The following is a 26,052-nucleotide window of genomic DNA, read 5'->3' as shown; positions in this document are numbered from 1 at the left end:
CTGTTTCTATAGGCTTAAACTATACTTGGCATACATCAATGGCTTTTTTTTTTCCTCTCTCCATTTCCTTGTATACAGATCTAACAATGATTTTCTGTTTGCTTCCTCGTGCATAGATCACTTCATTGCTAAATTCTTTCCAGGTCTAAGTAAACTATAAGAGTGCTAGAGGATTCAGAGTCAGGAAGAGGAGCTAAAGCACAAAACATTTTAGTGGAGTTCTAAACAACTACATCATTATCACAAGTAAATAAACATACAGTAGTGAAATTTATATGCAACACTCAGGCATTTCAATTCCCCTTTCCATTGCCAAATTGGTCAATAGCAAGTAGAGAAAAACCTTCATGTCTTCAGCTCTTTATTTACAATTATTTTCAAATAGAGCTTATCAGCAAATGATAAAAATAGTACATACTATTCTCCTTATTTTCTTTCCACTGCTTACAGTGAGTGCCAGGTTGAGAAAGTTGTTTGAACTCTCTTAAATCACATGGGAGAAAACTCGGTCATGCAGTCTCCACTTCTGTAATCAGTCAGCATCTTCACTATGGCAAAACACTGGCATAAAATAACTGCTGGAAAATAGAAATAGAGACCCTAATCTGTCCCTTTAACACTTTCTGAAGTCAGGACGTGAAGTATTACTGCTCTTTGTATTCTCAACTGACTAATAGAATGCAAGTCTATGGGAAGACCATCCCAGCTGCGATGTACTCCTTCTTGCTTCCACATATTCAGCTGCCTGAATAGCCAAGAATACTTTAAGACTGCACTTCATGGGAAAGCACAAACAAAGCAATATATTGGTAATATATTACTAGCTATATCATTACTGAATACACAGACCTGTCTTTATAATAACCCTCTAAAGAGAGAAAAGCTTCCCCTTAGAATAGTAGTGAAAGTGAATGAGAGGTAAAAACATCCAGTACCACAAATTTCCTCTGACGCCACTAAAATACACAAACTTGACACAGAACTTAGTTAAAAATAGTTGAAACGGTGACTTAAACTGAAGGCTACAAAGGCTAGCCTTCAAAACAGGAGACTGCATAGCTCCTGGTCTAACATATTGTGTAGTGATGCTTGACTGATCAAACTAAAACACAGCTCAGTTGTACAATGCTGATTTGGGGCATTCTTGTCCAACGACCACGTCACAAGTAAAACTGGCAGTGGTATTAGTGACTAATCCAACCTGACAGAACACCAGGAAAGGCTGCTCCAGGTAGTGCTGCAATTACCAGCTGAAAACTCAACTACAACTGCAAAATCTCTTGAACCTTGGGACTTACTGCACGTATACCTGAATTTTAATTCCTATACCCTCACCCAGCAACAAAGACAAGAGACCAACTCAAAGTACTTCTGTTCACTGAATGGGGAGAGTGAAGCTGCTGTCATTCAAAGGTTTATGGAAACTCAGTTTTAGAAAAGCAAAACTGGAAAGGGAACAGTGCTGGTCACCCTTCCTGCAAAGCAGCACCACCATCAAATTGCTGGTTACACTATTCCAGGAGTCAAGAGATGCTTTTCCTCAGAAGAGCAAGTCACAGGCAGATATTCCTTACAGATGTTTGCTTAATCTTTCTTAAAAGCCTCCAGTGCTGGAGATTCACAACTTCCTGAGGCAATGTATTCTTGTGCTCAGCCATCTCTGGTGCTGGAGCTGCTTCTTACTGCTTAAAAAGATTTTTTTTTCTAATTTACAAACATTGTTTATTGTCCCCTCCAGTACAGATATGGAGAACTGATCATTAACCTCCTCCTCCAACAAGGCCCTGCATAATTGAAGACTCGCCTCCTCTCAAGTCCTCTCCAGATTCAACCCAGTTACTGCAACCTTTATTTCTCTGCAGGTTTGAACCTCACCCTCACACAAGCCACGCGAACTGCCACCGAGCATCTATACGTAATTCAACCTTTTTCAACCAAGTTGTGCCAGGAGGCAAATGCAAGCTTCGTTTTTCCTTCTCCTTACCCTTGCTCGTCTATTTCTGATTTTACTTACACTCCACATCTAAAGTGCACTTAACACATCCACTCAAGGAACCTCGAGGGAGAACACACTTCCACTGCTGCCGTGACTGACGCATAGGACAGCAGCACCACAAAAAGCAGGCTGTAGGCAGCACTTTGGAGATTCAGCCCTCTCGTGTCCATATGCTAGTTTATTGCCTCCTTCCTCCAGGATGTCTCTGTACTTGACCTGTCCGTTTGAGTCTGATACTCAGAATCTGACACCCACAGTCTCCAGAGGTTTCCCTCACTGCTTGATGTGATGTAACAGGTAAACACTGATGTGATGTTACAGGTAAACCCTAACATCTCCGCAGCAACTGCAGAGCCCACCTGCGTTTAAGAGTGCTATGTGATTTCCACATAGAAAGCCATATCTGAATACAGTGCATAAGCATTTCACCTCTCTAGCATAAGTTTTAGTACTTAGTGCACTTGCTGTTCTGATTTTTTTGAATGTTAGAAGTAGCAGCTATTATTAGTCAATTTTGATCACACATAACTTTAGATTATAATTTCAGCTAACATTTGTTCAGTTTTGTACATTTTCAAGATAATTCAGTGATAACCACAAAAACTCATGTCAGACTGCCCTCTCCTGGCAAGCCAACATACTGCTATCACCACAAAATTTAACCCAAGTAACTTGTTTGTTGCCATCCTGTTTCCAAACCGAAAATTTTCATTGTGACACAAATGCCAAAATAAAACCTGAAGGAGACTGTTTTGATAAATTCCAAAATATTTCTATAGCAGTACAAGATGAACAGCATTTAATTAGCGGAGTTCCTTTCAAGTTGACTTAGGAGTTCTTGTCTTGGGAAAAACTGATGATGTCTGTAGAGAAAAAGTAAAACATGCATAAACATGAAATTGTTCTGTTTGTTTTTAAGTTTTATAAAAGCAGTCAAGTACATAAAATATTTTATTTCACACCACTAATGGTAAAAACAAGGTCACAGAAGAGAAAATTTTCAAGAGAAATTATTTCCTGAAAGCTGGCACAGGTATTTCACTAGGGCGGAAACAGAGCAGTATGAAAAACAAAAGCTACAGCAAATGTTTAAGTAGACCACCTACAGTCATCGTGCTTTATTATTGTTCAAACTAGAAAAATTGAAACAGTAAGATGACAGGTCAACTACCGAACATTATGCAGTGTAAATAAAACACACACAGCGAAGATCACAAATTAAATGCAGCTTTATTGCATGATGAATATTTCACTTCCCTTAGCCAATTTCATTTTAAAAAATTGTATATAACAATGAAGTTTTAAAAAATGTTTTGCCAAATTTACTGATTTCTTTATTTCTTTTAAAAAGACCAGCCTTCTGGTCTTTCCTAGCCCTTAGTTGTAGAAACTCTGCCCTTCTGGTATGACAAGGCAAAGCTAAGTTTCTACAGCATAAGGTAACAGCTTCGCTGCTTTACACTCCTCCCCTTCAAGCCAAACTCTGTTTCTTTCTTTTTCTTTTTTTTCCCCAAACATCTAAAGTTTTTTTTATGGCACTTTTAAAATGTAGAACACAGATTTCAAAAATAATTTATAAAAATGATCTAGCCCAAGGGAAATACCAAGACATTGAACAATTCTGGCTAAAAGGGGATCTCTTAGAATATGGTTTGATTACTCAAGACAAATTCAGATTTTATGTACATTGATTAGACTTCAAAGCTCGAGTCCTGCTCTTTCAAGAAAAAAGACCTTTCTACCAAAGTATGGATTAGTATCAACTCCCATTCATAGAAAAAGTAACTTTCCACTATAAGAATATTTTTTAGTTATCAACCTTGTTACTCAAAATTGCCAAATGTCACGTGTTTTCTGATTTCTCTCCATTTACCAACTTCATATATTGATTGTGCGTTTGTGAATAGGGCAAATGTGCCAAGATTATCCGCGAGACAAACCAGACTAACAATCACAGTTCAGTTTCACAAGCAGAAAACCCACACTGCTGTGCAGGTGCCACAACTATAAGCACATTGCATAAGTAATGTTTATGCATCCATCTACAAGTTTTTATTTCGTCTTACAGCTGTATATTGAAAAAAAAAATAAATCACTAGTCCCTACAGCAATCCTTGTACACAACAGAAATTAATCTCTGCCTTCGTGAGATGACTGAGCTTGGTGACTGCAGAGAAAGTCAGTCATTTGTTGAGTTTTTAATAACATTTACAGTGTTTAATTGGAATTGCTCTGTAGATGGAACTAAAGTATGAAAACATGTAAGCAAGCAGGTAGGCAATGGTGAGGAGGTTATCAGAACCCAGTTCATCGTGGAGAAAAAGACTTTGTCATCTTGGTTACCTGTTGTGACTATCTACCAGACCAAGGCACTGAGCCAAGCTAGGACTTCCACAAAGTTCTGATCTTCAAGCATTTTAGTCATCAAAACAAGGAAAATCAGTTCTAAGTTGCCCAGGAAATTAGTGAGTAAATAGTGAGTAAGGAAGCAAGTAGAAGATAAAAGGAACTTCTTATATCTAAATAGTACTCCCACCAGAGAATATAAGAATCTAATACTGACCTTCACTTTAGAAAATGGGAGGTATCTGAAACCTCACTAAGTGTTGGCCTTATTTTCAACAGGTATTTCTGCTTCTTCAGAGAGTCTTTGGTTCCTTCTGTCCTTGCTGTGTACAGAATTTGTTATGCTCCTTTTCCGGGTTTGAGACCAAGTTCTTGTTTCCTGAGGCGTTGGTACACACATGCTCTTCCTCCTCCATCTTCTGCAAGAACCATCAGCAGGATTAACAGGGTCACTGTTCTCCTTCCCTGGTGCTGCAAACTGTATGGGATTTTCTTCTCTGTCGTGAATGTTCTCAGATTCTGTAAGGACACATGTGCTTATCGTTCTCCTGGTTTTGCAACCAGAAGCTACCAGAGGAGGGTTCTTTAGAATCTCACTGGGCACTTGAATCCACGCCAGTCCTTCCGTTTCTGCATCTTTGTGTAGCCTCATGCTGCGTCTCACCCTGCTCATTTCACTGCTGCTCCCCTTCTTCCTTTGCCCTTCTGAGGAGTCATTTTTCAGCTGAGGAGCAGATAAGACTTCCTCCACATTAAAAGGAAGTGGAAGATCATTTCCAATTGTTTCAAAATCAAACTTTTCAACAGGAGGAGTATAGACAGTACTGCTTCTCCTTCTTGCTCTACCTCTTGAAGATTTTTTTGGTGGCCGGCCAGTTCTTTGGGCAATCTCATGTATGCCAGTGTGCTGCTGTTCTGGAAATTCTAGCCCTGTTAGCCACTCTTCCGTATTTGGGAAATTTCCCTGTAAGTTATCATTTTCTATCAAGCAATCACCTCCTTTTTCCTCTTTTAAACACTCAGTCTCTTCAGCTTGCTGGAAACAGTGATATGTGTCAGAAACATAGTTTGTGTCTGGTACAATGCTTGGAAACTGAAAAAAAAAATTATAGGCAGATACAATCCACATAAAACTTGTTTAAAACAGCTGACAATTAAACAACTTCTACAGATTTCCTCATTAAGTCTAGTCATTCTCAAAAATAAAACCCAACAAAACAAAAAAAAAACACAGCCCTGCACGTTGGGAGGAACCTGATCCAAAACAGGGCCACCTTATTCTGCCTGAGGACTTGTTCAGTCAAGTTCTGAACACTTCCTTCCAAGAATGCAGATGCCATGGCCTCTTCACGCAGCCTGTTCCAATGTTTAACCACTAACAGCTAGCTTTTTTTTTCCTTCCCAGAAACATTACTTTTTTGGATGTAACAACACCAAGAACAAAACTTATTTTCAAGTAGTATGCTGAAGTAGATGACTTACCTTATGATCAGGGCCAGAAACTGACTTCAGATCACCATCTGACACCTGAAACACCGTAATGTCAGGGCTGCTGGTTTCTACAACATCCCGGTCCTCAGAGATTGGACACACGTGAGCATCAGGGATGTTTTCCTCTCTCATTCCTTCTATTGCTTGCTTCCATTGAACATCCTTTTGACCACTGCTGGATTTCCAATCTAAAAATGCATCCTCTGAATCAGAATAACACATGGTTACCTGACTCTCCTTGTGAATGTATGAAATCAATTTCTAGAGTACTGAAACAAACTCACAAAACAGTAACCTCTTAAATGAGCATTCCAGAACACAATCAGCATCAAAAAAGCCTCTCCACAGTGCTATTGCACATCACTTAGCATTTTTAAAGCCTATGAAAACATCAGTCTGCAGTTAAGACAGAGTCTCTTTTGTTGTCTGCTTTACACTGGAGTCCTGTAAGAGTTGAAGTGATGCGCTTGGAGACTAATAATCTAGTGGATGCTTTGGGCCTTATTACAGACTAACATTTATTTCTCCTTCATTCCACTCCAGAAGCCATTAAAACTGAAAAATGCATACTGTGCTCTTTACCTATGTACAGAACTGAAGATAACTATCAACAGCATTGTAACTAACTACTGAAGCAAAAAGAATGAGTAAGGCAAAACAAAACTACAAACACATTACCTGGAAGTGCATTTGCCTTTGGTGAGCTTGGAGATGAGGCAGAAGAGAGAACTTCTGGAATCTCAGGGATAGGGCTCAGAAGAGGCTTCTTAGAAGCCATTTCTCTTTCCCCATACAAAGATTTTTTAACTTTTCTCTTTCTTCTTTTCCCAGAGCTTGCATGTTTTGTTCTCTGAAGAGATGCAGAAGACCAAGCAGAGCACAATGCAATTACGATGATCCTTTGCAACATTTTCCAACAAATAACTTTTGTTACTAGATTTTGAGAGAAAACAATTGTTTCTCTCAAATTAAGGTCCTTCTTATTCTGCTATCTACACATTCATTTAAAAGCTACAATACAAAGAAGGATTACTTCTTAGATACTAGAGTTCTGTTTGTTTCATTTAACCAAATCTGGAAATCAAAAAAATGAGTCTTTCAGTTCAAAACTACAGATTCTTCTTCCGTGCTTATTTGTATCTTCCCGGTTTGAAAAGGATTACTTGCTTTCCCTTCCAATATACGAAAAGCTCAAATCCTTCAGAAGTCTCACACTTTTATAACACTTAAAACAAACTGGCATACAAGGGGGGAAGTTCAAAGAATTATCAACTGTCCACAGTTCATAAGAGAAGCACCACAAACTCATCTTGTGTCCCTGAATTTGCAATGGTTCTGCTCTTTGTCTCTGAAGTACCCTTTCTGCCCTGCAAGTGTTTAAAGCCCTGCTAGTCAGCCCTAACAAGCAATGCAGGCATGCCAGTAAGTCCAGGAAAACAAGGCAGACATGAAGAAGAGAATATCAGCAGCAACAGGAAACAAAACACTCTTTAGAAAATCTTTACTACAAACATCAAAATAATCACAAAAAAAACACACACAAGAAAAAATTAACTGCATGAGACATCTGGATAGAGAAATAAAATTTATTATTCACCAGGCTGTCACTTACTTGTGTCTTTTTGGCAGCAGATGTGGTAATACTCTTTGGTCTTTGAAGTTTGTTTTTCCTTGGATTTTTGGTATCTTTAACATTCTTAGCACTTGTGGCTCTTGGGATACTAAGATCAACCTCATCTGAAGTGGTGCTACACTGTTGAGGAACGTGAAATTTTAAGTTGCTGGGGCACACGTGTATGTGCATCTGTGCAGGTGCATGTTTGCTTTTTCTAAAAAGCCACACAGTCCAACAGCCATAAGAACCCCGCTGCAAATAGTCTGTTATTTCATATATGAAGTCATAAAAGCTGGACGCTCAGCAGTTAAGATTTACAGAGGTTGTCTCTTCACAATAGAGCTCTCTTTTAAGAAAAAAGGATATTCTAATAAGAATATAGTAAATTTTCATCTTCAGTTAGTTCTTTCTGACAAGATGGGCTACTTTTCTAATTGCCTTTCTTTTTTTTTTTTTTTCCCCTCCTTCCCCCTCCAATAAATCATTCTAGAACTGTACAACACTGGAGCATGTCTGAAAGCATTTCTTATGGGAATTGTACAAGAAATTCTATGCACCTTAAAATTCCAGCAACCAGAAGAGATACAGGTAGGATGATGTCTGTTTGTTTTATGGCTAGTGGACAATTCACTGTTACAGTGAAGATCTTCAGCACTGGACTTGGGAACACAAATCACATTTTCAGTAATAGTGAGAGAATCATCAGAGGCTGCAGAACAAATTTGAAGTTACTAGCCTCTCCCACACACTCTCCAATATCTCAAAAAAGTTAAACCTAACAGAAAAATTAGACAGAAAACTTTGTTTCTGTTCTCCTAAATGTTCAATGAATGCAACTTCCTAGATTTCCATGACTGAAGCCCATAAGCAGGAAAATGAAATTAAAGCATATGAGTATCTCTAACTTTCTGCTGTGGCTAGACTATTTGGGAAAGTTCCAGCAAAATTAAATGGAAATCGTAAATTTAAAATATCAGACTGTAAGCAAAGCTGTTTTTAATAACTTAAATGAGATTTCCTTAGCTGCGCTAAGGGGAGATATTTCCATATACCTGGATCTATACAATCCTTTTATCTGAGGCTGCAAAAGCTCTGATATACGTTCGAGAGGTATACAGAACATACCTATTTGAAGATGATAAAAAAAAAACATTAAAGAAACTTACCTTCCTTTTAGTAGAGGAACGAGTTGTCATTGTGTAAGATTTGTCAGATTCTTTTACTGTATATGAAGAAAAAAGAAATATTGGTTCAGTTCAACAAAAAAGGCCAAACACATTGAGGAAATTATTCACACAGTTTTTAAACATCATGCACAGCATGTTTAGATCTTAGTCTTAAGTAAGATTTTATGCATAAAGGACTATCAAACATGGAAAGATTAAAGAAAAAACAGCTTGCCTTACAATATAAATCAGAACAGAAGAACACAAAACTTGGGAGGATTTGGTTAACAAAATTAGTGCTTGTAAAGCTTTCATTGAGAGACATACACACAAATGTATATTCCCCTTTCCATTTTCTTGTTGCGTTGCTTGCTATTTTAAAAACATCAAAATTGCAATATCTTAATTAAGATAGTAAACCAAATTATTTAAAGCAGTAAGTCTAATTAGATCAGCCACTCGCACAGAATAATAGCTGAAATAACATCCACTTTACCTAAACAACAGGCAGACTCTGCAGCTACACCAGTGACCTCTGGAAGAAAGCAAGAACATTTAACTTTTAGTACTAATATCACCTCTATAAAACAAAAAACCACAACCGTCACCTTTCAATTTTCAGAAAGCTGCATTATCTAATGACAAAAACACAACTCAAGGTTACCTGTGGTATTTTCAACAGGTGAGAGGTCTTCTGCAGCAACAGAATCCTCTCGTAACTCTTCAAGAGGCTCAACGCATTGCTTTAAGATGAGCAAACAAAAGTTAAAATACTGAATGCTCATGGAGACTGTAAGAAGCTATTTTTGTAGTTTAAACCAACTTACATCATCGCAATCAAAGTTTGGCTGGGGTAATGGCTCCTCAATGAGTCTTGACCTTGTAAAAAGGCTATTGCTTTGTGATCCCGGATGACGGCCTGGTGTTGCTCCTTTGCGCAAGGGAGTATTTGCAGGCAAAGTTTTATCAAATATTTCTGGGCTGAGATCTTCTCCAAAAGTAACTTTTTTCTTCTTTGGCCTTTCAGAGCTATATTGTTCAGTTTTCTCTACTGTAGCAAAAGACACCAACTGCTTAGTGAACTCAAAGCAGAGTATTTAGAGAGCAGAGACTTTACAAGGTCTTTTCACAGGACTTAACATCCTCTGAAAAATCACCCCCAACCAAACAGCAAAATACCACCCTTAGATGCCCTGTGGATTCAACGGGGATTTTCAGTTTAGCTTTATTATATTATCAAGAATTAAGGAAAAAATAGAAACCTAGAAAAGTTCAACTATTCTGCAAGTTCACTTGTCAACTAGACAAGTGTAAAATTTCTTGAAATGTAAGCAATACTATCAATCCTGCTATTAAAGGGTTTCTGAAGTGACTTTTTTTTCCTTGACAACTTTATTTTCGACTTTACTCGATAGGACCTTATGTGTGAGCTACTTCCTTCAGTGGTGGTTAATGCAAAACATTCTTCATATTTTGCAAAAAAGGCAAGACCCTATCATCCTAAGGAATACTCTATTTACACCACCACCACCACCAAAGTAAATAAATAAGAAAACCCATAAAAATGGAGTCAGACCTGTTTGCAATGCTTCATAGATTTTTACTTCAGAGACTGTGAGAGATTCTCTTCCTCCACTGCCAACAGTATCAGCTGAGTATACCTATAAAAATTTAAGTGATAAAATCATCTAATCAGTACTACATAATTAAAGATTGTCCTTTTTCAAATCAAATGCTAAGCCTAGCCTTAGCATTCCCACCACCACCTAAGTAGACCAACCTTAATGCAATCCGTCAGTTCTTTTGGTGGTGTTTTCTTCAGCACAGATCGCAGCTGGGAGCCACTCTTTGTACGTTCATTTAATGAAGCACTTCCCACTCGTAGTGGTGTGACAGGTGGCTTGCTTTCATCATGGATTTCCAGGCTCAGTTCTGCAAAATTAGCATTCTTTCTGTATAGGTCTGATATGATATTACTTCTGACTTTACTGATATGGTCAGGACTGAAATCTTTAGAGCAAGTACACAGATGTGAAAATTGAAGACTGAAGTAAAATTGAGAAGGCTTTAGTATTAGCAATCTTAACTATAGATGTACACACATCAATAGATTTTCTCAGCAATTTCACTTGGTATATCAAGAAAAATCAATTATTTTCTGAATTTCTGCTACTGTTATGCCAGATTTTTTTCATACTTTGAGCAATTTATTAAAAACAGAAATGAAATGGGAGTGTTACGTAAAGGGTAAGATTTCACATTGGGATTTCTCTCTGCCCATGAGTCTGCACATTCTGCTTCGCAGACATGAAGTGCTCAGTGACACTTTTCCTTAAGCACGGCCTAGCAAAATCAAGGGAAATTCTTAAACACTTATTGCCACCCTGTATCTGCTTGAACTTGCTTTTTGTATCACATAGCTAACATACCACCCAAGAGGACCTGCTCCACCTTCCAAATATATATGTTAGTTTCTAGTAAGAATATAACAAGATTATAATAACAACAAAACTTCTTACCATGGCTCATTTCTAAGATATCTCTAATGAGAATTGCATCCGAATATTCAATAGGATTGTGTTGCTTATAAGCCCATTCCTAGAAAAAGTTACAAGAATACAAAGATACATATACACTCCCACGACATGATAAAGAGATAAAATAATCTGCTGAGTTTTGTGAAGTACTTGACATCTATCTGTTTTTGTCTGTATGCTCACTAACTCATTCCTAATGTATACAAGGGATACTTGCCAAAGGACTGCTTCATCCATTAGCACCGGAAGTATCAACTGGCATTCTTAAAACACACTGAGGTTTCTCAATCCTCAACTGAATACAGTTGTTGAATATAGCAGAAAATACTTTTCACCTGCATGCTGAACCTTTCAATCCAAATAGCACAGATCACACCTATCTGGCCAAAGAACCTGAAGTTCTTCAAATCAGTCTCAATGGCCAAAGACAGAAGGAACTACTTGCAAATGGTGCCTTGTAAAAACATTAACTAGTTTTTAATCTCAGCAGAAACAAGGATTGCAGCTTCCTCAGACATCCATTACTTGAGTTGTATTAGTTTTCCCAAGATAACAAGGCTGAAAACTTAAAAGGATTAGGTACCATAAATGGAAATGAGGATGAATTAATTTACATGGAATATCAAACAACTGCCAAAGACGTACAAGGCAGAGATTTAAAATCGCATTCAAAACCATCCCAATGAGCAGTAGGGTTGGTTTTGACATCTGCAAAAAGCAACTTGCCAGATCTGTGCACTTGACATCCCACAGTGCCAGTTTTGTATTCAAAATAAATTAATAAATATTTAAATCTTATTAATAGAATAACTTCCATATAATTATCAGAATAATCTTGCTAACTAGGACAGCTTGTAGCATCCCCATTGTCCGTAACATCAGTGTCCACACCAGATTTTGCTTTCCTTGGCCTGTCATAATAAGACAAAATAATTCTTTCAAGGGAGATTTGCTGCGCTATTTTTCTTTGCCCACATTTGTGTAAGTACCTTAGAAAGAGCAGGTTCAGTGACAGTCACATCCTGGTGTGAAGACAAGCTGGTGCACATCTTGGAATCAGGCTTACTGCCATAGCTCAAGTTCTGTTTTAAATTTTCTTTCAAATCAGCTCCACTGCAGTCAGACACAGGCATCTCACTCTGCTGATCCAGACTGCGCTTTGTTGTGAATGGTACTTGGTTCTCAGCTACAGTGATAAAAAAAAAAAACGACAATTCAACAGCAAACTTCAAATCTTTCAGGCAATGCTATTTTGGTGTTTCTTCACCAAAAGAATGTAAGATTCAGTATGTTAGGTACTTTTCTAGCTAGGAAAAAAATCATCCAATTTTGACTTCAACTTTGAAAATAACATTACCAAATCTTCAAAACAAAGCAAGTTCTTCCTTTTATATAAATGTATGAATACCAGCAGTACCAGAGAAGTAATGAATTTTAGTTTGTTTTTAGTTGGCACAGTACTGTTGTGACCTACTTTCGCAATATTTGCTATTTCCATTAGGAAATAATGAAATTCACAACACGCAGTAATGCATCGTGATTTCTAAGTTACTGCACCTAAAGCTACTGAACAGAAGCCTCCACAAACAAGACGAGTAAGAGTAAGAAGAGCTAAAACCAGTTATTACAATCCTTAAAACCATTCCCACGTTCCTGGAAGTATGAAAATACTAATAATTTGTGAAAAGTACATGAAAAGGCATAAATCTGGAAAGTAAGGTTAAGAGAACAACCATGAAAAACAGTCTTCAATGTTCTTCAAGATTTGTTGAGAAATCACTGTTCAGGATGCACTAAGAAATAAGACAGACTTAAAAACCCTCAAACCAAAAACAAACAGACATAACAAAACCATTGTCTACCCTTGTAAAGGAAAACATTTTTGTTTATATTGTGTTGCTTAATAGGTTTTGTTTTAAAGAAAGACCTAATGTTTAAGATAAATCATGTACCAGAAATACAATTAACTTACAACAGTCTGCTTCCTGAGAAGTACCAGACGCTTGTGAGAGTCCAGGGAAGTTCTTCTGCCCTTCAGCTTCTTGCACTGATTTCAAAGGTGTTTGAAAGACAGTGATTTTGTTCTTCGATGACTTGGCGAATTTAAAAGGACTAGCAGGCTAAAAGAAAATTAATGTCATGAGATACTTTTTCTAAGATGACATGAGCTTTTTTACTTTGTATTTATACTTCAGCATAAAACATACCCAGGGAAGAAGAGAATATTTTATTTTATCTGGCTGCTGCTTTAGTTACATGGTAAAAAAGTAAAAATGAATCATATCAAGTAATCTGCTGTTTCCTTCTAGGCCATTTCCAGAATTAGTTTTCTGACGGTCTATGCTAGTTTGAAATAATAAAAGATAACTTTAAAAGTCTGATTTAAAAAAAAAAAAAAAGTCGTGTTAGTATTTACTTTATCTTGGACTACCAATGCTTTAATTAGTCAGATATCAAGTATGGCAAATGCAGCAAAATGTAGGTAAACAAAATTTAAAATATACGAGCAAATCAGGCATGGGGGAGACTAGACTCTACAGAATCAAAACCTGCAACATCTCCTTATTTTAAAACAAGGTGCCTAAGGAAGTGAACAAAATTCAAGCCGCTGTTATTTCTTCTACTGACTTCTTCCTTAGACTTGTACTCTCCTTCTGCCAGCATACATTAAATTTGAAGTCTTACCCATCGATTCAAAGGGAAACTAAAGTAACACGTTTGACATTGGAGCAAGACTCACTTGTGTAAAAGTTTCTTTTTGCCGATTGCTTCTCTGCTGAGCAAGGTATTGAATAAGGGCATTATTTTCTGGTGACCCTCGTACTCCAATTGCTGATCTTCGCCTTAACTTTAATGCATTTGGAGACTTCCCTGAAATGACACAGGAGGAAAAAAAAAAAAAGAAAAATTACAGCAGAATACTTACGGCTTTTTCATGGCAGATTTTTTTTTGTTGTTTTGTTTTTTTAAAGATTTGTTTGTGTTATTTATGGAAACAGTCATATTTAACTGCTCAGCTTAGGAAACCTTCCTTCTCTTTCATGCTTTCAACTAAATCAAAACAGATTCTAAAACTCTGCTCAACTATCAGAAAAATAAGACGTAGAACATTCTTTTTCTACGTAAGAAAAAAGAGGACAAAAAGCAAGATTTACATTTAACTAAACTACATAAGTGAGAAATTCAGCTGTTTTTCAATTTTTTCAACTTTTTCAAGTGCAGGTTAAGGAACCACACACAATACTTGCAGAATTTGTCCTGCTACTCAACTCCTTTGTGAAAGTTTCTGTCACCAAGACAGAAAAAAATAGAACAGGGAATGAGCGCAAATAGAGAATTGAATCAAATTCCTGTCCTTGAATATATCCAAACTCAGCCAGACAATCTCAACCTGGCCAAACTTTGAAGCTTTTAATAGGGATTGCACTAGATGACCTCCAGATGTCCCTCTGAGAAGGACAACAGGACATGAATCATTCTGGCCTTACCCATAGGTGGACTAGTAAAACTTTCTTGAGTAATCCCAAATTCAGCAGTTGTTACAGTTGCGAAGTCAACCATATTTCTCCTTGGTTTCTCCACTATTCCACAATAGGATTTTTCTTCGGCTTTATCCCTGTTGGGTGGCAAGCAGCATTCATCCCCCAAAGAACCGGGTCCACTTCTTGAAAAATTTTCCTTACTGTTCAAAGACCAGGAAGGTTCACCAAGCACATCCCCTTTCAGCGTATCAACAGAGCATTCAGCAAGCGGACAGCTAGCATCCTTTCTGCTGTGGGATGATTCCTTCTCTAGGACTTTGGAGTATTTCAGCGCTTGTTTTTGCAACCACAGTTGGTTCCCATCGCTTAAATTCTCCTTCTCAGATGCCATTGTGGCTTTTGATTCAGTCACTTTGCAAATCTTCTGGTCTTTTGATAGATCAGAAAAAGAGGTCTCTTCCTTCTCTTCAGTGTTTCTACTCTCATTACCTCTAACTTCCAGGATAACATTTACAAGCTTTGACAGTCTGTGCAGTGTTACTGAGGGATTTTGAGGCAAATGAAACACTGAGTCATTCTTTGCTCTCCCATAATGACAGCTCCCTATCAAAGAGAATAAGAAATGTTAATAGGCATTCAGTAAGAACCCACTACGATTCACAAACTACTACCAAACCTCAGAATTTCCCGGACTTTTCTATAGTGAGGGGTTTATCAGCGTGGGTGGAAAAGGAAAGGTGCATCTCCAGAAAGCTACACAGAAAAGGCATAAAAAGGCTGAGAAGAAAAATAAAAATACACACCTGTCACCTCACCACAGATGTTTCACAAGTAACTAGGAGGCTGCACTTTTACCCTATGACAAACTTAACGTTAGCATCAAATATGTGAACCACAACCACACTGTGATTGCTTTGTTATAATAAATGTTGCAATAAGTATTAGTTAGCATTAGTAAAGGCTAACTTGGTGAAGTTAAAGACGCTAATGCCTTTTATGCTTGGTTTCCTGCATTTTAAGATTAAACGTATAGAATCCAGGAAAACATGACAGAAACTTCATCCCCACGAAGGCATGCTTTTTCTGTATACTGCGGAGCAGGAATTAAGCCGTTAAACCCCGCATGTGCTCAAGTCACAGCAAGACCTGACACCCCCTCCCTGGGGTTGTACAGAGACGGGGCTGGGCGAGGAGTCCCTGGCGACCCTTGCAGGGACAAAACCCCTCGTCCCGGTCCCCTCTGAGTCCCCCAACCCCTCAGGGGCCCCTTAGCACCAGCGGATCCCCTCAGCGCCCCCCGTTCCCCTCAGCGTCCCCTCAGCGCCTCGCCCCCCTCACAGCCGCCTCACCGCCGCCGCCGCCCGCCTCTCGCGTTCAAACCGGGCCGCCCCGCCGCGTATCCCTCCGCGCTTTCCCTTCCTTCGGCTCCCCTCCCTCACAGCCCGCAGCCACCGCGGCCCAAGGTTCTCGGGGATAAAGCGACCACCCCGAGACGCGGTCGAGCCCCTGTCACCGCCCCCCGGAGCCGGTAGTGGGGGGAGGGGTTGGGGACTCTTTGACAACCCGAGCGCGGAAGGATCAAGAACCGTTACAGCCGGGACGCAGCACCGCTTTGAAATAACCGCCCCTCTGACGCACCCCACGTGACCTGGCGAGCCAATCACAGTCCACGCTCGGCGTCGAGCCACTGTATGCAAATACCACAGCTCTCTCCTCCGCTGATTGGCAGCCGGCAGCGCTCCGCCCCGCCTCCCCGCCTCCGATTGGCCGTCGGGCGGGGCGGGGCGGGGCGCCGATTGGGCGCGGCCGCTGTCGCTCGGGCGCCGCGCTTCCGGGTTCGTGCAGCGGGAGGAGCGGGCGGGCGGCATGCGGCGGGTGACGCTGTTCGTCAACGGCAGCCCCCGGAACGGGAAGGTGCGGCCGGGGGGGGGGCGGGCAGCGGGCCGGGGGGATGAGGGGGTGAGGGGATGAGGAGCCCTGGGGTCGGGGGACCAGGGGACTGTGGCTGCAGGGAGCCAGGGGATAGGGGACTGGGGGGCCGTGGGGAGCCAGGGGGCTGAGGAGGCAGGGGGCTGTGGAGTAAGGGAGTCAGGGAGCCAGGGGATAAGGGAGCTAAAGAGCCAGGGAGCCAGGGAATAAGGCAGTCAAGGAACCAAGGAGCCAGGGAATAAGGGAGTCAGGAAGCCAGGGGACCATGGAGTAAGGGAGCCAGGGGATAAGGGACCAAGGTGCCAGGGTACCAGGGGATAAGGGAGCCAGGGAATAAGGCAGTCGAGGAACCAGGGAATAAGAGACCAAAGAGCCAGGGGTCTATGGAATAAGGGAGCCAAGGAGCCTGGGAACCATGGAGTAAGGGAGCCAAGGAATAAGGGAGTCATGTAGCCAGGGAACCATGGAATAAGGGACCAACGTGCCAGGGAACCAGGGGATAAGGCAGTCAAGGAACCAGGGAATAAGGGACCAAGGAGCCAGGGATTTATGGAATAAGAGAGCCAAGGGGTCAGGAAACCATGGAGTAAGGCATCCAGGGAATAAGGGACCAAGGAGCCAGGGAATAAGGCAGTCAAGAAGCCTGGGAACCATGGAGTAAGGCAGCCAAGGAGCCAGGGAATAAAGGAGTCAGGAAACTAGGGAAACATGGAATAAGGGACCAAGGTGCCAGGGAGCTGTGGAATAAAGGAGCCAGGGAATAAGGGAGTTAAGGAACCACAAAATATGGGAGCCAAGGAACCAGGGAACCTTGGAATAAGGGAGTCAAGGTACCAGGGAGTAACTGGGGTTGGAGAAGAGCTCCAAGGTCCTGCTGGTAGTGGGGGGAAGCTGCTCTACCTGCCCCGGAATGGCTGCGCCTGCAGTGCTGTGCTGTGCTGGGTCCTTGACACAAGGATGTGGAGGTGCTGGAGTGTGTCCAGAGAAGGGCTGCAAAGGGCCTGGAGCACAAGGGCTGTGAGGAGCAGCTGAGGGAACTGCGGTGTTTGGTCTGGGGAAGAGGAGGCTCAGGGGGACCTCATTGCTCTCTACGGGTACCTGAAAGGAAGCTGTGGGGAGCTGGGGGTCGGCCTTTTCTCCTAGGTAACTGTGACAGGACTAGAGGGAATGGCCTCCAGTTGTGCCAGGGGAGGTTTAGGTTGGAAATGAGGAGCCATTTCTGCTCAGAAAGAGCAGTCAGGCACTGGGACAGGGTGCCCAGGGAGGTGGTGGCATCACCGTCCCTGGGGGTGTTCAAGGAGAGGTTGGGCCGGGTGCTTGGGGACGTGGTTTAGTGGTGACAGTGGTGGTAGGGGGATGGTTAGACCGGGTGATCTTGGAGGTCTTCTCCAACCTTAATGATTCTGTGAAATTTTGCTGGTTTCTTTAAAAGCTTTGTGGTAGTAATGTCTCCTGAGTGATCACAGTGCAGGTTGAGCCCAACCTGCACACAACTAGCATGGGAACACCTTCCTTCCCCCGTCGGAAGGGGGTGAGGGCCCTGAAAGGGCAGAGCTGGGCAAAAGAGGGTCTCCAGCTGCCTCTCTCCTCCCCAGGTCGTGGCCGTGTATGGCACTTTGTCAGATTTGCTGTCTGTGGCTAGTAATAAGCTGGGAATAAAGGCGACCAGTGTTTACAATGGAAAAGGCGGACTCATTGATGATATCGCGTTGATTAGGTAAGGTTTATCCAGTAAAACTCAAATCGTGGATGTGGACTAAGAGACTTAATAGCCTGTCAATGCTCTGACCTTAATCAATAACAAGAGCTTTCTGTCAAAACAGATCTCACCATTTCCAGCCAGTATCCTCAAAGGTGCTTTCACCTCCAGGCAAAATAATGCTCTCTGTGGAACTTCAAAGCGTTTCTATTTTGGTGAATCAGAATTTGATACGAGCTGCATTTTATGCCTTTTAACGTCCCTCTGTGTTGATTCAGAGTGCAATGAATGCACCAGCAAAGTCCCACTGTTCATTCAGCAGTGGGATGAGTTTTTTTTTTTGAAAAGGAGACAAACTGTAGCATTGTTTTGGTTTGGTATAATCCACCCAGAGTGGGGAGAAAAGTAACTCTTGTAAAATTAAACTTGTTGAGTAACAAAAGTGATTCCTACCTGATGGAGACAGGTATCTATTGGTAGCATCTCTAGTGAAGTTGACAGTAGTGCAGTTCCCTGGAATCTGCAAAATCAGGACAAAAATCAGATACTGAAGTTCTAATTAATGGCCACTGGTTATCATTTACCTGAAAGTAATCAGGAAGGGGTCTTACTGTCATTTAGATGAAAAAAGATCTATGCTTAATCTTTTTTTCTTATCTTTCTCTTCCCTCTTTCAGGGATGATGATGTTCTCTTTGTCTGTGAAGGGGAACCATTCATTGGTAAGTCTCTGTAATTCTTGTTTGACCTCTTCTTTAATGGAAAGAGGGTTTGGTTTGCTTTAGGTAAATTAAAAAAAATAGTTTTCTGCAGTTTTCAGGAGATATCTGTTATCACATGAAGGATTTTGAAATAGTTACCATTTTTCTAATAATTGTTGTGTTCTCCTTACCTGTGTAGATCCTCAGACTGATGCGAGACCTCACGAGGAACTAACTGGGTCGCACACAGACTGGTTAACGCTCAATGTTGGAGGCCGATACTTCACCACAACACGGTAAAAATGGGACTAGTTTGGCTCCTGAAGGACTTGATTTCAGTGGTTACAGCAGCTGGCTTAGGTGGTGAGGCTCTGGATGCTCTTGAGAAAGAGCTACAAAAATCATTGACTATTTAGTAAGAGGCCTTTGACTTCTGCAGCTTTTTTGGTATTAGGCATTTGCTACTGCAGTTTTGCAATAATTCAACAGTTTACACATGGTAAAACTGGCAGAAAGCCTGAATGGGCCTGGATTTATCCCTGGAATATTTCAGATAACTAAGTGCTTTGTATTTAAAATACGTTTGAGATACCTTTGAGGTCAGAAATGTATTTTGTTATTGCACTGTATGAAATTAAATCAGTTTAGTGTTGTAGCTGTTGGAATTTATATTGCACACCATTACTACCCTCAAGCTGCCAAAGGCAGGAAATACGTTGCAACCAGCAAGTGTGTCTCTTCAGCTAAACTTTCCACTGTGAAAGTAAAATTGCACTGCCTTTATTTTCTAGGAGCACTTTGGTGAATAAAGAACCTGACAGTATGTTGGCCCACATGTTTAAAGATAAAGGTTAGTGTCTTGAAATAAAATTCACCTTTTAAGCTAACAAATCAGCAAAGTAGGTAAAAGGCACTGTCAAGGTTGAAGCTCTTGTTCATATGTTTGGGGTCTTTTTATTTTTATTTTAGGTTTTCCTATTTGTGTTGTGTCTTGATGTTTTGTCACCAGGATCAATGGGCAAACACTGTATGAAGCAGGGGCAGAGTAAAATCTTAATGCTGCTTTTATTCTAGCAATGGTTCTTATGCATGTGGTGAAATATTTAGTTATTTATAGCAGGAGAGAGTTAGAGGTAAGGGGATATTGTCCCCTCACTCTTACTTTCCTTCCTTTTCTCTAAAAAACACCCTTGCAACTGGAAAGTACCCCCTTGGCAGTAACAATATGAAACTGAAGCAAATGCTTTTCTATTAATGTATCAAGCTTAATGATACGTGTTTTGTGGAAACAGATGCTTGGGGAAATAAGCAAGATCATAGAGGAGCATTCCTAATTGACCGCAGTCCAGAGTATTTTGAACCAATTTTGAACTATTTGCGTCATGGACAGCTCATTGTAAATGATGGCATCAATTTGCTAGGTAAGTATTACCTGGATGGCATCTCCTCAATTATTACTCTTTAGAAGTCAAACTATGCCCTCTGGTAAACATGATGAAATCACTGGCACTTTTTATATGATTATCTAAATGTTTGGGATTTTTCTATGGTGACTTTACTCTCGAGGAGCACAGTTCCACACCTTTGGTTTAAGAAATTGTTTAAGCTTACCTTGAGAGGATTAAACATTCCATACTTAATTAATATCTGGCCATAATCTCGGATTTGATATCTTTAACTTAATGCTGGTGTTGGAAACATCCTCTCTGATTCATTTTTTCCTTTTAGCACAAGCAAGCTCGCTTTTCCTCTGTCTGCTTATTTGTAGCATACTGTGTGTGGCTGACAGTTTTATTAGTTCATGCATTTGTTAAAGATTCCTTCAACTTCAGCAAGTGATCTGTTTCTCTTTTAGTGTAGCTAAAATAATAGAGTTCTAACAAGTGGGGAAATTAGACAGAACTGATGCTCTTCCAATACTAAGGATGGATTAGCAAAGTTTCTGGTCTGTTGTTGGTGTGGCTGTGTGCTGCTTGGCCAGTAAGGGAAGAATGGTATCTTGTTTAATAGCTCCTTGTAATTAACAAGTACTGCTTTGTTTTGTTAGGTGTTTTGGAAGAAGCCAGGTTTTTCGGTATCGATTCACTAATTGAGCACCTAGAAATAGCTATTAAGGTAAGTTGCTTGCTTTTATACATGAACGTGCATCTCCTGTTCTTCCAGGCAATATATAACTTAGTCCTATCTGTATTAGCTCTTAAACAATTCTCTCAACAGAATTCACAGCCAGCAGAGGATCATTCTCCTATATCTCGAAAAGAGTTTGTGCGATTCCTGCTGGCAACCCCAACCAAGTCTGAGCTGCGATGTCAGGTACGAAAATGCAGACTTTGTCTTGTTCTGTGGTGTTGGTGTCAGGTGGTGAAATATCCTGCATCATCATGTGATAGATAACACAAAGTTCAAATGGTTCCCCACCTTCTCTTTTTAATTGAATTTTGAGTCCAAGCTGTGGCAGAGTGACTGTAATAGGAAATTTGAATGCTGTGTTTGGACCACTTTCCTTCTTGAGGTTGAAGGTTTTCTTGAGGAGCGATTTAAGTTGTTCTACATAACTGTAAGACGGGCTTGAATAACCTAAGCCAATGCTTTAGAGTTTTGCATTTGCATTAGTCTTATGTACTAGAATAGGTGGTCCTGTTGTGTATGTCTGTGTGTACATATATCTCTGTGTGTGAGTCTTTTAACAACTTGTGGTCTGAGCTGCACCTCATTTTCTGTAATTTTGGGGGTTTTTGTTTTTAGGGTCTCAATTTCAGTGGAGCAGATCTTTCTCGACTAGATCTTCGCTATATAAACTTCAAGATGGCCAACCTAAGCCGTTGCAACCTAGCGCATGCCAACTTATGCTGTGCCAATCTTGAAAGAGCTGACCTCTCTGGATCGGTGCTCGATGTAAGTAAGAATTGTTATGTCTTGGAAAGTCTGGGATATCATTCCTTTATTTTAAGGAAAGGGGAAACAAGCAGATAGATGTAAAACATAGTTCTTCGATATTTCTGATATTCTAGTTAGATCACTTCAAAAGCATTTAGAAGCTATCTTAATAAGCAAAAAAAAATGAAAATCCTACCCCTCTGTAGGGAAGAAGAGACAACCTGCCTTCCTGATGATGAAGTAATATTATGGCAAGCTTTCACACTGTCTCACAGTAACAAGGCTGTTGTACTTTAATAGACTAACTTCCTAAACAGAAATTAAGACTATAAGGTGACCATTTTTGGCATTGTTCATGAATATCATTGATGCGTTTATCTCCATCAGTGTGCAAACCTCCAAGGGGTAAAGATGCTGTGTTCCAACGCAGAAGGAGCATCTCTAAAAGGGTGCAATTTTGAAGATCCATCAGGCCTTAAAGCTAATTTGGAAGGTAAGGAGTTCTGCCTGTTTGGAAACTGAACCACATGTGTTTTAAGTTCCATATGACAGATTGAGCTGTAGTTTGTGCAACGCATCCTTACATGTGTATGCAGGACTGAGTATGCAACTATTAAACTCCAAGTTCTGCCTTGACCTCTATCAATTTACATGGCTCTGAGCAAGCATCTTTCTGGAGTTGCTGCATTTCTGACTCTTCTTCTTGGTAAAAATGACTTTCTTTTTTTTTGCATTCTAGGTGCTAACTTGAAAGGTGTTGACATGGAAGGCAGTCAAATGACAGGAATTAATCTCAGAGTGGCAACACTGAAAAACGCAAAACTAAAAAACTGTAATCTTAGAGGAGCAACTTTGGCAGGAACTGATTTGGAAGTGAGTTATCATTAATTCTATATACTGATAAAATTTGGGGGATTGTTGGCTTTTGGCTGATTCTCCACCTCCATACAAGACAGAATGTAGTAGTCTTTTCATTAGTCTTAGATATGGATCATCTAGAAAATCCTATTTCATTCTTGCCTCTGTTTGGAAGATGTGTCTGAAGACTTGGCTTTGCAGTGTCTCAAAGCCACAGGAATGGCTTGCATCTTCTCCAAAGTGAAGCCTGGAAATACTGCTAAACTTAACTCTTAGTGTGAGGTCATGCCAACACTGAGGAGAAGTGCAGGTGCATGTTCTGTTTGTATTTTCTCCTGGTATGTCATTTGTAGAGTAATAATGGAATCTTACCCAACTGTTGGCACATTGTACACTCCTCTCACTGTTGCTGTAGAAAAACAAACTAGCTTGTTTCAAGCTATGTACAGTAGCAGTTCTTCCTGAAGTTCTAGAGAAGCATTCAGTGCAGTATATGATGAGATCTCGAGAGGCAGCTTTCTTCTACCATTGCTTAACAAGCAGTGGTAATTCCTGGAAGGTAATTTGATGTAAAGAGTGTAAGTCTAACAACTTAAAAATAAATCCAGTTCCTACTATGAGAAGCAACGACTTTCTTAAAAGAAATAACTCAAACTACACTAGAGTGATACACTAAAGGAAGTTGAAATTAAAGAAGTGGACATGGCTTCTTTATAAATAAAGTTAAGGTTTTGATCAAAGTTCTGTACATGTTCAACTAATACTTAATCTTTCTTTTGTTCTTTAGAATTGTGATCTTTCAGGTTGTGATCTACAAGAAGCTAATTTGAGGGGATCTAATGTAAAAGGAGCTATTTTTGAAGAGATGCTGACACCTTTGCACATGTCTCAGAGCGTCAGATAGGGAAGAGAATATGCTGAAGAGGAAGGAATCAGAACATTTGTGACTTTCTTCACCTCCTCCCCTTGTTAAGTTAGAAGTAATGGTTATTAGATGACTTATATTTGCAGTAGTGCCTAAGTAAACTCTTTGATCACTTTTTGGGGAGGGAGCTTTAACTGAAGAGGTAGAAACAGGTACTGTTTCTGCTTCTGAACAGAGTGAGGAAGGGGGCTGGTTCTAGGACCAGAATGTTTGTGTTTTGTTTTTGTTTTTTTTAAAGATTCATTGTTTAGCATTGCCTCACTTTGGAATGCGTTTTAATTTATAAAGCACAATATATGCAATTCTATTTATTAAATCTGTAGCTGCAATATGAATAGAAAATGTTATTCATGTATAGTAGCAACGAAGTTCAGGTTTACAGTTATTACAGTTAGTGTATTTACAGTTAGTTTCTTCATTCATGCACAGTGTATTAAATGACTGATGTGGTTTAGACAATGTCCACAGGCTGTTTTCAGGTACTCTTTTCTTTTGGGGTGAAAACAGTAGTTAACTGTCATCATAGGTAACATATTGCCTTGTAGTAGTTAGAATTCAGGTATTGAACAGCTTTATCATCATCTAAAATGTGCTGTGGAAGCCTTCCACTGAAGGGATCTGCGTATGCAGCAGATCGAGTTATAACAAAAATGCCCCCATCAGAAGTTGTATGGCTTACTTAATCCTTTCTGTGTTAGTATAAAATTGCACTATCAATCACAGCTGCTAAGAAACATGCTGTTGCTTTTAATTGTCCTATCCGCTCCCAACCTGGAGTACCTGTCGATGTTTCATTCTTTGTGGGAACTTAAATGTGTGTAAGAAAATACAATCCACTCTCACCAAAGTAGAGATAGGCATTGGGGCCACAGCACTTACTCCTTTCTCCTCTGTCGTGACTCCAGTATATGAATAAATGGCACCCCTTTCGCCTCAATGTACTATGCAAATACTATTGTACACTGAATCCTTGAAAGCATGAGCATAATCCTTTCCCCAGCCAGATCTTAATATACCACTTTGGGCCTGCTTGAAGTGGCTGTAAAAGCCTCTTGCATGGGGCACAGCGCCCTTTCCACAACTGCTTTACCTGTGAGCAAATATGGAACTATGACTTCTGCAGTGCAGAAAGCCTCTCAGCATTTCTTTAAGTGGTGGTGCACTTCGTTTAATAAGCTGTTTCTGCTGTAGTATCAATCTAGTTCTCATCTAACAAAACATTTATTTTCTATACAATCAAAAAGCACATGAAGAAACTATACCAAAAAAAAAAAAAGGTGCATCAAGAACTCATACCTCAGATGCTTACTAAAAATACCCCAAAGTTACAGCTAACATTGAATTTAAGGAAATGCAACCGTTACTGGAAGCTAAGAACAAATGTATCCTAAAACTTAAAGAATGGAATACTGTTAGCAGTGGTTTGAGTTGCAGTTACTTCAGTGTGTTGCCTTTTAGGTGCAGATTTTGCTGTCCTCTGAACAGAAGTCATACTGTCTCAGTAGTTGCTATGAAAATGCTGCTTTGCCGTCAATCTATAAAGGTTAGTTTATGGAAAGGTTTATGATTTGTTTGGGGAGAAGTGCAGGATTCTCCCTTATTTTCAAGTTGGGTTGACTCAGGCATATTACATGAACTTCCAGGACTCAAAATCCTACAGCCACGTGGTTTGGAATTAGGATTTCTTTTCCTTCAGGATTTCCTGGCTTCTTGAGCTGTCTCTAGGACAACACTATAGCCTTGGTGAAATACAGCTGTAGGGAAATACTTTGATTGTGGAGTCCTGTCTCCCACCTCATCGCTTCCTTTGAGTGATGTGTATGTTGCAGAAGAAGATTCCTAGGGCTAGAGAAATAAATGAATTATTTTTCTTTATCTTATTTTCTAGCTAGCAAAAGTAAAATATTGTATGGAAAAAATATATTTTCATAATCACTGTGTATAAAATATATTTGAACTTTCACTGAAGCACTATGTTTTAAATAATCACAGCATGTGGCATCATTCATTCACAGATGAATTTAAGGTACCTCTTTTGCTACAACAAAGCTGTATGAATAGCCCAAAGTGGCATATTCAGTAATTAAAGGTTCCAGCCTAATTTAAATTGCATTAATAAAAGTGTGAAATATAAGTGTGTCTTGGTCTTTATTTAAAAAAAAACAACCACACACAACATAAACTCAACCTTACATGACTCTAACTTGGAAAGATAAGATATAAAAGATGCCAAACTTTAAATTTGATAGTTCCTCGTATACAAATTTAAAAATAGTGCAGCTGAAGTTGATTTTTGCCTTTCATGAGCCCTTGGGGGGGACTGCTGCACTTTCCAATGCACTCTAAGAACTTTCCCATGTCTCTTTTCATTTTCTTAACTTGTCATTCATCTGCTTTGTCCCCACCCATCATATTTGTTTAATAAAATAGC

General features: G+C 39.9%; 2 protein-coding genes across 8 annotated transcripts; one reads left to right on the top strand and one right to left on the bottom strand.

Moving 5' to 3' along the window:
* Positions 1 to 344: 344 nt before the first annotated feature.
* On the bottom strand, positions 345 to 16,241 carry CDCA2 (cell division cycle associated 2). 7 transcript variants are annotated; one of them, XM_068662463.1, is made up of 19 exons: positions 15,983 to 16,241; positions 15,437 to 15,489; positions 14,640 to 15,236; positions 13,892 to 14,022; positions 13,124 to 13,271; positions 12,141 to 12,337; positions 11,134 to 11,212; positions 10,395 to 10,546; positions 10,191 to 10,275; positions 9,442 to 9,665; positions 9,279 to 9,357; positions 9,111 to 9,149; positions 8,615 to 8,670; positions 8,006 to 8,107; positions 7,446 to 7,586; positions 6,512 to 6,683; positions 5,825 to 6,036; positions 4,560 to 5,435; positions 345 to 2,859 (listed from the first exon to the last, which is right to left on the bottom strand). In XM_068662463.1, exons 3-18 carry the CDS (start codon positions 15,022 to 15,024, stop codon positions 4,596 to 4,598), a joined length of 3,042 nt encoding a protein of 1,013 aa, XP_068518564.1. In that variant the 5' UTR covers positions 15,025 to 15,236; positions 15,437 to 15,489; positions 15,983 to 16,241; the 3' UTR covers positions 345 to 2,859; positions 4,560 to 4,595. The 7 variants fall into 7 exon arrangements, with proteins under 7 accessions (XP_068518564.1, XP_068518565.1, XP_068518567.1 ...); XM_068662464.1 differs by lacking the exon at positions 15,437 to 15,489; XM_068662466.1 differs by lacking the exon at positions 15,983 to 16,241 and having other exon boundaries at positions 5,825 to 6,021; positions 15,437 to 15,918.
* Positions 16,242 to 16,394: 153 nt separating this feature from the next.
* On the top strand, positions 16,395 to 25,755 carry KCTD9 (potassium channel tetramerization domain containing 9). Its single transcript, XM_068662473.1, has 12 exons — positions 16,395 to 16,547; positions 18,158 to 18,279; positions 18,939 to 18,982; positions 19,161 to 19,257; positions 19,753 to 19,811; positions 20,254 to 20,382; positions 21,009 to 21,076; positions 21,179 to 21,274; positions 21,707 to 21,856; positions 22,226 to 22,331; positions 22,578 to 22,711; positions 23,484 to 25,755. The coding sequence occupies exons 1-12, from the start codon at positions 16,500 to 16,502 to the stop codon at positions 23,598 to 23,600; spliced, it is 1,170 nt and encodes a 389-aa protein (XP_068518574.1). The 5' UTR covers positions 16,395 to 16,499; the 3' UTR covers positions 23,601 to 25,755.
* The last annotated feature ends 297 nt before the right edge of the window (positions 25,756 to 26,052 follow it).

The sequence above is a fragment of the Anas acuta genome, chromosome 27, assembly GCF_963932015.1.
Source record: "Anas acuta chromosome 27, bAnaAcu1.1, whole genome shotgun sequence".
NCBI classification, from domain to species: Eukaryota; Metazoa; Chordata; class Aves; order Anseriformes; family Anatidae; genus Anas; species Anas acuta.
Note: the sequence above shows the minus strand (reverse complement) of the source record. Positions and strands in the feature narration are given on the sequence as shown.